Below are 13,342 nucleotides of genomic sequence, written 5' to 3'. Positions count from 1 at the left end.
GACATGCCCTTCCCTTTACATTCAACTCAGTCGATCATTCAGTACATAAGGGAAAGGAAAAAAACCATGAACACCGAATTTATATCGAAAATTATTAATACAAGAGTTATTTACCTTGACGAAAATTCGTGACAAAGTGACGACATCCATCACTCCTCGACGTCGAATCCAAACAAATCCATTCAGCAATCCCGAAGAAACAGACGTCGACGATCGTCCTCAAAACTGACGACTTCGAAGAGAATAACGCCGAAAATTAAATGCTTCTTTACCCCAGTGAAGCTAAACAAGACCCCACGATTTCTGGCTTGCAGTTTTCAAAATCCTTCCACGTGCCAGACTGGCAACAAATATGAATATTGAATAGGAACATAATTTGCAATTCAAATTAGTTTCGCGACCCTGGTTGTCGGACCCATAAGCTCTTCAGTCAGATTCGTTCGGTTCCGAGATGAGTGGAAATGCAACAATTGGCCATAAACTGATTTTAACCTTAGTAAAGTTCATTGGAGGGCTGCAGAGAAACTCAAACTCAAACAGTTCCCTTCTAGAGCAATTTTCATTCATTCAGCCACTCAAACTCCCTATCTGTTTCACAGGTTTCATGACAAATCGAGTTGGCAGGGTTGTACATTATTTCAATCTGTATGGTGTCGATAAAAAGACAACGGTGACGGTAGAAAAAAAAACCAGACAAAAAACCAAAAGCCTAAACAAATTAAACAAAACAAAACAAAACAAAAATAAAACAAGACAAGCAAAACAACAGAATAAAACAACCACGCCGAATAGAACTCAAACAAGACAGAAAAAAAAACGAAAAAAAAACAAAACAAAGAAAAAAAACGCAAAAAAGAAAACACAAAAAAACACGATAAAACAAAACAATAAAGGGAAAAATATAGTAAAGACGTATCAACTTTTAATTTTCGAGAACTCCTCTTTTAATATCCGCGATAAGTTGTGGTGGAAAAACCGAAAATGCGGCGCATGAGAAACATTTGTCCAGCGGAGCCTGCCTACGCATGAACAGATCGTCACCTATCCTTTTTCGAGAGGCGCGGGAGTGAGATTGTGGTATCGTAGAAATATAAGATCATTTATTACGCAGCCTTGTGTAGTCTCCTTACCAATGTCACGCAAATCCCCCACACGCCCAAATCCCCCGATATTAATTTTTTTTCGCTGATAACTTCTCATAACCTCCGAAAAATATTTCAATCTCTTTGGGACCAGTCAGTACTTATCGACTTTGGGATGGAATATTGTTAGGGAGGATCACATGGTATTCAAGGGAAATGGTGCGGGGATCAGTCGTCACCAACAGGGTATAAAAAGAAAATTGATATATAGATTTAGCCAAGCCTAAAAGCGGAGCTCGCATTTTTTCCCCGCACGTCTCAAGGGCACATCGCCTCGCCCCGGCCAGGAATAGAACCCGGGTCGTCCGACTCGGAGCCCAGTGCACTGACCACTGGACTACTGAACAAAGCCGTGACATTGGCGTACCCGCGGTGCAGTTGACCACGCATGTTAAAAGTCGCACCGTGTACGGTCTTAGGGTCTTACGGTCGTACATCCAAATTTTTTCGGCTTGATGGGTTACTACTATTTTGTATAATCACGGGGCTACGCTCTGCGAGCTCCGCTATAACAAAACACAAACCCTTTGTCTATACAAAATTTTCAGTATTCAGCAATTTACGTACAGGTCAACTGAAATACTTCAACACTTCCGTCCCGTCAAACACAATAGGTCCATATAAAAGTTTTCCCCCTAATTTATCGTAAGTGTGCTTTGTTTTCAGTTTGCTTGCTTAATTTTGACTCAACACTACTGAGTAACCTCTCGCCAAGAGGCCCTAGAACTGCAAAAAGTGTTCCCTGATCAGAAGTGTAACACCTGGGAGCAGAAGTTTTGAGCAGCAGTGGTGAAGATCAACTAAAAGCTACATAAATGTATGCTCCAATCAGCCAAAAGCCAATCAAATAGACTGATAAACAATAAGATCAAGGCAATTGCATGTGTTCCTCATAGTGGCTAAGGAGCTGGGAAGCACTGCTCAGTTCCTCCTGACAAATCCAGCACGTAAATGTTTCGTCGTAATCTGAAGAATATGTCTGCTGAGCTGAGTGCAATTTTTCATGTCTTTGAAGTGTTCCCTTTTGGGTAAAACGCTTGTCACAAGCTTTGCATTGGTATGGCTTCTCTATAATGTGGGATTTTTTATGAACATGTAAATCTCTTTTTAGAGTAAACCACATGTCACAAGTTTCGCACTGGTATGGCTTCTCTTTCGTGTGGTTTCTTTCATGGACCCGAACAGTTCCCTTTTGCGTTAAACACACATCACAGGATTTGCACTGGTATGGCTTCTCTTTAGTGTGGGTTCTTTCATGAATTTGTAGACTTCTTTTTGCAGTAAAACACTTCTCACACATTTTGCACTGGTGTGGCTTCCCTCTAGTGTGGGATCTTTCATGTCTTTGTAAACTTATTTTTTTACTAAACCACTTATCACAAGTTTTGCACTGGAATGGCTTCTCTCCAGTGTGAGATCTTTCATGGACTCGAAGATGTCCCTTTTGTGTAAAACACATGTCACATGTTTTGCACTGGTATGGCTTCTCTCCAGTGTGTAACCTTTCATGTCTTTGTAGAGTTCCTTTTCGATTAAACCATTTGTCACAAGTTTTGCACTGGTATGGCTTCTCTCCAGTGTGAGATCTCTCATGAACATCTAGATTCCCTTTAAGAGTAAACCACTTGTCGCAAGTTTTACACTGGTATGGCTTCTCTCCTGTGTGAGATCTCTCATGAACATCTAGATTCCTTTTCAAAGTAAAACACTTGTCACATGTTTTGCATTGGAATGGCTTCTCTCCAGTGTGACATCTCTCATGAACATCTAGATTATTTTTTTGAGTAAAACACTTGTCACAAGTTTTACACTGATATGGCTTCTCTCCAGTGTGGGATCTTTCATGTACTCGTAGACCTCTATTTGAAGTAAAACACATTTCGCAAAATTTGCACTGGTATGGTTTCTCTCCAGTGTGGGATCTTTCATGAATAAGTAGATTTTCTTTGCGAGTAAAGCACTTGTCACAAGTTTTGCACTGGTATGGCTTCTCTCCAATGTGAGATCTTTCGTGTACCTGTAGATGTCCCTTTTGCTTAAACCACTTGCCACACGTTTTACACTGGTATGGCTTCTTTCCAGTGTGGAATCGCTCGTGAACATGTAGATTTCCTATGTGAGTAAACCTCTTGTCACATGTTTTACACTGGTATGGTTTCTCTCCGGTGTGAGACCTCTTATGAACATTTAGATTCCCTTTGTGGGTAAACCACTTGTCACATGTTTTACACTGGTATGGCTTCTCTCCCGTGTGAGACCTCTCATGTGCCTTTAAATTTCCTTTTTCTGTAAAATACTTGTCACAAGTTTTACACTGGTATGGCTTCTTTCCAGTGTGGGATCTTTCATGTCTTTGTAGATTTCTTTTCTTTGTAAAACATTTGTCACAGGTGTTGCAATGATATGGCTTTTCTCCAGTGTGGGATCTTGCACGAATTTGAAGATTTTCCCTTAGTGTAAAACACTTGTCACAAGTTTTGCATTTAAATGCCTTTTCCAGACAAGAGTTGCTTTCAGGTTTTGGAGTTTCTTTAGAAAGCGATTTGATTTTCCTCTTTTTGTGCGCCTGGTTAGTCATGGACGTTTTTGTTTTGGCCATCGAAGCATAAACTAGGAGACATTCCTTGACGAGAAAAGTGCTCTAAAATACTAGAGGTGAAAAAGAAAAGATTTATTCAACCAGACGGGCAAACTGGACGGGTTTCAGAAGCAATGTATTAAATTTGAATAAACAAAGAAATTGGATGGTGAGTTGGGTAAAATATGTTTCAAAAGGAATACTCTTCCAGGAAAGGAAGTTTTATTAGAACAATTGCACTAACAAAGAGATTTACTGACAGTGCAATTCCTGGCCAATGCCCTGAAAGAAAAACCTTTACACGAGTCAGGACATACAAAGAGAAGTGCATTTCCAACAAGTCCCTTTACATAGCTTCACACAACCAGTTCATTCAATCTACAGGTTGTGCCTATGATTCTTATCCTTAACCCATAGTTGTCACTGTGCAAACAATTTGTTCTGCCTGTCACCATCAAGTGGAGCAATCCAAAGTACAAAAAGTAGACAACAGAAATTTCTAATAGATACTACAAAAGAGATTCCCAATAAACTTTAATAGAAAGAATCTGGTTAAAAGGTAAAAGACAATGGTGAAAAAGTACGAAAAAGCAGTTTAACACTGCATGACTGGCTACTGTGGCACGATTTGTATAGCATTGAAAAGAACTAGGGGTTGTCTAATGATGCTAGAAGGTAGTGCCACAGATGATTTGTCTCACATGCTTAACAGAAAACTTGCCACAAAAGCTCTCAAAAAAAGGGGGGGGGGGCAAAACCCTCTAGGGCTAAAATCCTCTAGGGTTTTCATTAGTTTAAACAAAAATATTTGATGTGGGAAACTGTCTTCCTCAGTAGCTGTTTGTTTATATTGGAGAGATATTTGCTTTGAACTTGCTGTAAATATAGCTGGTTGATAATAGGAGATATCAAATGACATGCGAGATGTGGTTTAAGGGTTCATATAAGCTACGAATGTATGAAAACTTTCAAGTTGAAAAGGGAAGTACAGCAAACCTATCATTTATTTTCTGGGTCTTTTCTTCTGTAATTTCTATTGAGTTCAAAAGCTAAAAAAACAAGCCTAAAATTAAGGTGACAAAAAGTGGAAGATTAAAAAAAACAGCCATCTTATAGGAGCTTGGATTTGCCAACTTAACCCTTTAACTCCCGTGAGTGACCAAGACAGCACTTCTCCTTACAATATTGATACAATATCAAGCAGACAAGTGATGAGAATAAAGAAAAATCTTAATTAGGGGATGATTAGTTGATCCATTACCATATTCTCCAAACTAACATCACAAGAACTATATGGCAGACAGTAAGGAGAATTACTAATGAGATCTTGGGCGTTAAAGGGTTTTAAACCTTTCATTCCCACATGCCATTACTTTTCTCCCTTACTGTCTGCCATACAATTCATATGACGTTAGTTTTGAGAATTAGGTATTGGATCAATTAGTGATCCCCTAATGGATATTTTTCTTAATTCTCATCACTTGACAATATTGCGAGGATAAATTCTATCTTGGTCACTCATGGGATTTAAAAGGTTACACCCTAAGAGTGATCAGCATCTGATTTCTCTTTACATTAACACTGCTGAATCATTCATAAGATCATGAGAAAAGAAAAAAATGATTGCCGACTTGAGAGGTTTTGATTGTTAAACAAATTCTCCTTATCAGTACCAAAGGAAATGAACAGAGAAGAGTGTGGAGAATATTGATGCTGATGTTAGGGTGTTGAGGGTTAAGGTTACTCCAAACCTTGGAGGGTGCATTCACACCAAAACTTTGCATGCAATTCATAGTTTGGTTGGTAGTAATGCCCATTTAGTATGGGCATTACTATGGCTATGGGTTGAAATCCCTGCATTACTGCTGTACTTGACAACTATTGAAAACAATATGTTATTTTGGAAAAATCGCTTTCATCAAAAATAAAAACAAACTTCTTCAGTATGTATTTTCAATTGATAGCAGCAATTCCATCGGATTTAAAAAAAGAAAGCCCAGATGACTGATACTCCGGAACCTGAGCTACTGAATACAACCAAGGTTCCTGGAACCTGTTTCTCAAAAGTCTTGGTAACTTAACGGGCCTGAAGACATATTTTAAATTAAAATTTGAAGATTAGAGCAGCACTTTCTAGCACTCTAACCAACATATTTTGTTTCTATAACTGATAGTTTTATTGTAGAATTTTCAAAACTTTTGAAACCCCATATTGAAAGTGAATGAAACCTTTGAGAAAGAGGCCCCTGGTATCCTAATGGATTTGACCAGCATGCACTGTAAGTATTGTTTTAAAATCATTAATGATACTAACACCACTGAACCAGCTGGTAACAAATAGTGGGAAAACATCTTTCTGATCTATTTTTAATACTGGAAAATTAATTCTCTTTTACCAGGTATACATAATTATATGAATCAACACGAGACAGTGAACTAAGACAGCTCCCTTTCAAGCTTTTATACAGGATCAGAAAGGCCAAAAACTAAACATAAAGACTTTGATTAACTAAGGATGAAACATGTACTTTCCGCCCATACCTAGACTCCATACAACAAACATTCATAGCCTGTGTCAACACAAAATTCTTTTACTCTAAGGCTGCTTTTTTGTGGTCTTATAAAGTAAAGCCTCTCAAATGAATTCATAGCTTAGCTACCCCCTGGTGAAAAACCTCACAGGATCTTTGAGGATTGTCAAAGACCTGCCAATGGATCTTTAAAGCATCTGTTAAAGATCTTCAAATATCTTAACAAGCAAAATCATTTGTTAAGACCCTCAAGAATTTGATGAAGATCCTCATAAGGATCCTTGCAAGGTTCTTTTCATGAATCTTTCAAGATTCTCAAGGATTTAATATGGATCTTTCAACGACCTTCAAAAGATCCTTTAAAGGATCCTGTCAAGATCTTTGTAAGGATCTTTAAGGATTTAATCAGGATCTTACTAGGATCCTTTGTTCAAGATCTTTGCAGGATCTTTTCAAGGATCCTTCAAGATCCTCAAGGATTTAATGAGGATCTTTCAAAGACCTTCTAAAGATCCTTTCAAGGATCCTATTGAGATCTTTGCAAGGATCCTTAAGGATTTGATTGGAATCTTACAATGATCCTAGTCAAGATCTTTGCAAGATCTTTTCAAAGATCCTTCAAGATCCTCAAGGATTTAAAGAGGATCTTTTAAAGACCTTCAAAGAATCCTTCCAAGGATACCTTTCAAGGGTCCTGTTAAGATCTTTGCTAAGATACTTCAGATTTCGATCCGGATCTTACAAGGATCCTAGTAAAAATCTTTGTAAGATCTATTCCACAATCCTTCAAGATCCTCAAGGAATAAAAAAGGATCTTCTAAAGACCTTAAAAAGATTTATTTTATGATCTTGTAGAGATCTTTGCAAGGATCCTTTTGGAATTTGATGTGGATCTCAAGGGCATCCTTCTCAAGATCTCTACCACATCTCTGCATTATGAATTAGGATCCTTCAATATATCCTCATTAAGTAATTTTATAAGGGGCCCTCAAACATCTGGAAATCATGCATTTAAGATTTTATAGATACCTTTGCAGCATTCTAAAGGATTTGACGATTATATTTAAAGGAATCTCTACACATCTTGCAAGAATCCAGTGCTAGATCCTAACGGTAAAGATCAAAGAAACTAGTCTGTTAAGTCTAGTTTGAAATAAGTTATTTGTCAAAGGATTATTTAAAGCAGTTGATGGAATCTTCAAAGATTCGATGAGAATTTCTTTCAAACATTATTGCAAGAATTCACTAGAGATCTTTTAAACTGTTCCTTTAAGATTTTTCTTGTAAAGACTAAATTGTTGAGGATCTTGCAAGATTGTGATTATTATTATGTATCTTTTTTATCTCCTGTGTGACTTGTTGTGGTTTAATTATGATTTTTTTTGTAAATTGAGGGCTCTCTGTTTTATGATTTAGGCATGGCAAGGAATTTTCGCAGAAAATTAATTTGCAATAAGGATAAGGATAAGGATACAGGCTTATCGATCTAGAGAGATTCTCCTCGATGCTCTCTGAAGCACATATTTGTTAAGAAGGTGTGAAATGTACTTGGTTCTGTGTAACTAAACTAAAAAGCTCTTTTATGAGTTTTTATGCGAATTCCTGAAAACACTCATTTTTTACCTCAAGATGTACAAGTTCAATTAGGTAATCTGAAATTTTCAGGGTTGTATCCTCCCACTGTGTTGAGTTGGATTAGCAGACAGTTTCTCCATGGGTTCAAATTTTAAGCAAGTTATTGTGGAATAACTCACCTAAAAATCTTGGTGAACTTTGAACGGGTTCTATGCCCATAATATAAATGACTCCCAAAATTCCTCACCTCATCCAAGAGAAAGACCCTAGTGTTTTGTTTTGACCCTAAAATCACTTGATTTCATGCAATCTTGGTGCAGTTATCTTTTCTCAAGTATGCTTAGGTATTTAACACCATTTGGTTTACAAATTGATCTTGTGTCAAATAACAAATTAGTTTAGGGCAACATCCAGTATCTGTGATTGCTAAGCTTCCTTTTGGTATATAGGTTGATATGGTTCAGAAATATAATTATTGAGATACTCCTTCATGAAAAAAAGTGTCTATTTCAATGTTTACCCCCTCCTTAAGACTAGTCTGAGTCTGGTTGTAGTCTAGTTCTTGATGAGTTTAATGCATATATTTTGATCCTCTTATCTCTGAGCTGCACTGTGGCTAGATTTTTTGCAAATGGAAATCTTAATACCAACCTAAAATTCAAACGGAAATTTTTTCTTCCAGCATGAATAGCCCTACTAAAATAGGATGTCTTTTGAGTAATTTTCATTTAGCAAGAAAAAAGTTTTGTCTTCATTTTCTAATGTTTGGTTCAATTTTTTTTAAAAGTTAATTTAAGGTTTTTTCTTTTGATCATAAATCTATTGTCACCAGTGTTGTTTACACCAAGTGTGCATCAATCAAAAATCAGAAACAATACACCATCTCTTTTTCTATTGCCCTTACTCAAATATATTTTAGAAACATTTCAAAAATTATTATTTCACAATCACAAAACAAGTTATGGCTCTCGGCCTTCAAGATATCATAATAGGTATTACAACATTATCAGGAGAGTGAAAGATCTTGAGGATCTTGGCAAGAAAATGAAACATCCTCAAAGATCTTAACAAGAATTTGGAAGCTTCCCAAAGAATTTTCAATGATCTTTAAAGGATCTTCAAAGTTCTTGTCAAGATCTTTGAAGATCTGCACAATATCTTCAAGGATCTTGACAGGAAAATGGAAGATCCTTAATGATCTTGACAAGAACTTTGAAGATCCTTGTAGATCTTGGCAAGAAAATGAAGGATCCTTGAAGATCTTCAAAGATTTTTCAAAGATCCTCATGAAGATCCTCAAGAGGATCCTCAAAGGTCCTAATTGAGATCTTGTAGGATCCTTAAAGACCCTTCGAAGATTTTCACCAGGGTAGGCACCAAAAGTGAAATCGAATATAAAATAAAGCAGTTGGTTAGTAAATGACTTATTTGATGCTTGTTGTACTTAGTATTGCTGACTAATTTTACAAGTTGTGTCAACACTAAACATTAATGTTAGGTTGTGATCCATGCATTACTTTGGTGTTCCATTTTCACACAACTTCTTTCTAATTAAATGTCATTCAAATGTGTATTGCACGCATTAAGAAAGAAACACTTAATCCCATTTTACCCTTAATTCTGATCCTTTGTTTTCTATTCCTTATAACTCCAACTGTTTTCAACTTCCCCTACAAGGTTCAAATTATCGGGATTCAACTGTATTTATTTTTTGGGCCACTTGGAGGCTACTGTTTGTGTAAACCAACAACTTTGACACTCACTCCCCCAAGACTAACACTTCAGTTGTGCATGTAATTATGAGCCTTAAGTCCTGTTTACTTATCAAATATAACACATCACCAAGAGCACAAGTTTTTTTCTAACCTAAATTATGAATAACCCATTTATCTCAGCATCCGAGTGAAATTTGATTATGTGACTCCTTGTAATGGAAGGAAAGAAATTAGCCATGCTACCAGTTGTTTATTATCATCTCTTAAGCAAAGTTCATGTAAACAGACCCCGTTGACCTAAAGTTTTCAGCACCACAACAAATGACCTAGTCACATATGACAATTGCCTAGACGAGGCGAGAACCATCTTTCTTATTCTTTAAAAATAATATTTTAAATGAAAAGTTACAAAAGTTCTACCACGCGAAAGAAGATGAACTGAGCTGGTCATGAATTCTTGGCATGAATTGTTGTCCTTGTAACACTTGACTGCTTGAAGAACACTACTTGAAAGTCACGCACGAGAGCCGCGATCGGAAATACTGATCTTAAAAATTGCGTTTTAAGTTTCCCGAAAATTGATAATAGGCAACTTATTCTAGCAAAATACGTTAAAACGGGCTTTCGCTCGAAACGCGGCACATCGAAAGCATTCTCTGCTGTGCTGACTTAAGTCAAACTTAATTACGTTAACACTTCCACTCGAAACGCGGCACATATAGAAAGCATTCTCTGTTGCGCTGATATAAGTAACAGTTGATTACGCACTCTTTCATGCATGCACTGTCCACACTAATGCGTGGTGAATTCGATTCAATAAGAAAAGAGAAACAGAGAGCTCAATTTTTCTTTCTGAATTAGATAGTGTAAATTTAGCAGTGAAAAGTTTACTAATCTATATTCAACGTTTAAGCTCAGTAGCCTGCATGTATACAACTCAAGTAAAATTCACGATCTCCAAATTGTAGCTCCTCCACATTGTAAAGATCACCTTAGCTTCTTCTTTCTTTTAAAATGTCCCGTACCCAAAAGTTTTTCGAGAGGCCTTAGTTTTCGAAGGTCCTGGTTTTCGGGGGGGTCTTAAGTCTTGGGTCATGTCTTAGCTTTCGCGACACCCCCCAAAAAACGTACTACTGAACCATTACTGTCATCGTGAAGTAATAAGCTAAATTTATCATTTTGAATCTTACCTAGGATCTTTATATGTGTTCCACAGCGACTTGCTTCAAGACACAGTATTATATGGAGTCAGATCGAAGAAAAATTGGTATCTTTCGTTCGTGCCGTGGAGTCTTAACTCGACGCTTCTCGAATTCCTTCACATTCCGTGCCGTTGAAACGTAATTCGAGTCGTAGCACTCATTACTGGTGACCAGCGGTAACTACATTTTTACTAGTCATATTTACCATCTTTTCAACTTCTAACGTTCCAGAAAATTGCAAATGTCGGCCAAGTGCGTCAACTTCTTCCTTTCATTTGCATTTGCACTTCATATCAACTACCTTTAATGCTAAAGGAGTGTTATGGTTCTGGTATGGTCTGGGCTTTCTATTATAGGATACAACAGATTACCAAAGTAGTAAAGTAACTAAAAGCTGTAAAGCTGCCTTGTTTGTTGCTCCAATTTTACATGTTCTTGTCTTATGAATGAAAAGTACACATCACTGTTGTATTGTTCCACTTATGAAATTGATATTCAAAGACCAACACAATGATAAATATCCTTATACAAGCTGAAAAAAAATATCAAGTTACTGGCCTGATGGTTGAAATTAAACAATTTTAGAGGCCACATAGATTATGGACCCCACCAAACATGCATTGTAGAGAATGCTCCAAGAGTGAACTAGTGCTGAAACTAGTAACACAGTTACCTTTTTTCAGTTCTGTTGCAGGCTGTTTGAACTGGTGATAAACAAGAAAGTAATGTTTACACAAGATGAGGATAAAAGTAAGAATGAGTTTGCAGAATGGTATGTCTTGTGGAATGGCGTAATTTTTGGTGGAGTTAATGTCATCCTAACGGTACCTTTACCTCTGACCCTAGCCCTATTCATAATCCTGATGTTCAAAAGTACTAAAGTTAGGGCAAGGTTGTGATACTACATTCCATATCAATTTTACCATTAAACATACTCATTCCACCTTTCATCCTTACTAGTGCATACAAATAGCTTAATTTGTTGTTTCAGTTACTTAATCTCCAAAATTTGTTTGATTTTCTTGCCAAATTAATAACTGTTACATTTCAAACTCTTGGTTTTCATTGGCTCTGGCAGCTGAAAAAGGGCTGACCCTCTTGTCAGTGAGCAGAAATTCTGCTCTTCCTTTTGCTTTTCTAAAACCAAGTCATGAATAATCTCTACAGCTTTGATGTAAAGGACTATTCCATGACAATCATACTGATCTAGTGAGATAACTTGGGGCTGAAAAAGATTGAAAGACCCTCTAGACAAGGGCATTTCTGGATCTTTAATTGTCTCATCCTTTCCCTCCATTATATTCTTCACAATGTGGAGGACCATAATAATAAAGTTCACAGGATAACTTGGTCCAAGTGATACTGATTTACACCATACATCCAGAGTTGATCAGGTGTTATGTTTGATTCAGAACTGAGAGGATGGTTTTTAAGCTATCTTGAAACAAGGATAGTTACAACTTTATTCGAGGCAAAAAATACATAATGCAGGCAATATAAGTGCAATTCATTGCTTATCTCAACGTACCCTTAGTATTCAAGAAACCAAAACAGATGGTAAAACACGTTCCCAGGTCAAACGAATTCCAAGTAAGAATGCTTTCATTTTGCGAGTGCCACATTTTGGAAAATTTTGCAAGGTTATCTTCACAAAGTCACCCAAACACTCGTCAGAAATATCAGTATTCTTTAGCTCCTCCTTCCGTAAGTTAAAAAGTTGATTTCATCCACTAATTGTTTTCCTGACTGTGCCAAACATTTCTCCAATTTTTTAAAGTAAAAATCCACACCTTAGTTACAAATTAAAATTCTCTCGTGGTACCACGAAGCCTTGTATTGCTACTTTGCCAGAACGTACTACTGGCAAAGTTCGAGAACATTCAGCACTTTGTTTATTTCTATCTTCTAAACGCAAATAACTGCATGCCTCTATCAAGAGGTTAAGAACGTTATCGGATACGCCGCCTTTCCAAACGATTTGACATTGAATGCAGAACGTTAGAAGTTGATCCACACGATACAAAGCGATCAATTTCGTTAAGGTCATTACCGAAACCAGTACACTTACCAACGTTCGAATAACATCAGAAGTAGTGTTCTTCAAAACTAATTCACGTTGGTGGAAGGAGAACTCCGGCAGTGTGCTAAAGGAGATTTTCACAGAAAGAGACGTTACATTATGTGACCAATAAAAACGTGGTTACCGCTGGTCACCAGAAGTGAGTGCCACGGCACGAGTGACTCAAGAAGCGACATTAGACACGCCACGAAGATAGCACGTGAAACAGAACCTTCTTTCGACGACATGAAGAGTGGGGCTCGGAAATGAAAATTATATCTCCACGAAATATGACTCGACGACACGAACAACAGATACCAATTTTGTCCCCGATCTGACCACATAGTATTATAAGGCTGTGTTATCGGGCCATGTTATCGGATCGTGTTACCGAAGCCATCTTGGATGATTAGGCTCATTTCCGGGTTCCTCTCGATCTTTCTTATTTTCCAATGAATCAAGAGAGGACACTGGGATCGAGATTGGATAATGAATATATTATTATTGTGTCTCTTAGAGTGAGCAGCAAAGTGATTAAAA

The 13,342-nt window shown here is 37.2% G+C and overlaps 1 protein-coding gene across 1 annotated transcript; it reads right to left on the bottom strand.

Moving 5' to 3' along the window:
• Positions 1-920: 920 nt before the first annotated feature.
• LOC149039741 (uncharacterized) lies at positions 921-13,218 on the bottom strand. Its single transcript, XM_089183414.1, has 2 exons — positions 10,732-13,218; positions 921-3,791 (listed from the first exon to the last, which is right to left on the bottom strand). Exon 2 carries the CDS (start codon positions 3,739-3,741, stop codon positions 2,011-2,013), a length of 1,731 nt encoding a protein of 576 aa, XP_089039540.1. The 5' UTR covers positions 3,742-3,791; positions 10,732-13,218; the 3' UTR covers positions 921-2,010.
• Between the last annotated feature and the right edge of the window lie 124 nt (positions 13,219-13,342).

This window comes from Pocillopora damicornis, chromosome 9 (assembly GCF_964200805.1).
Source record: "Pocillopora damicornis chromosome 9, jaPocDami1.2, whole genome shotgun sequence".
NCBI classification, from domain to species: domain Eukaryota; kingdom Metazoa; phylum Cnidaria; class Anthozoa; order Scleractinia; family Pocilloporidae; genus Pocillopora; species Pocillopora damicornis.
Note: the sequence above shows the minus strand (reverse complement) of the source record. Positions and strands in the feature narration are given on the sequence as shown.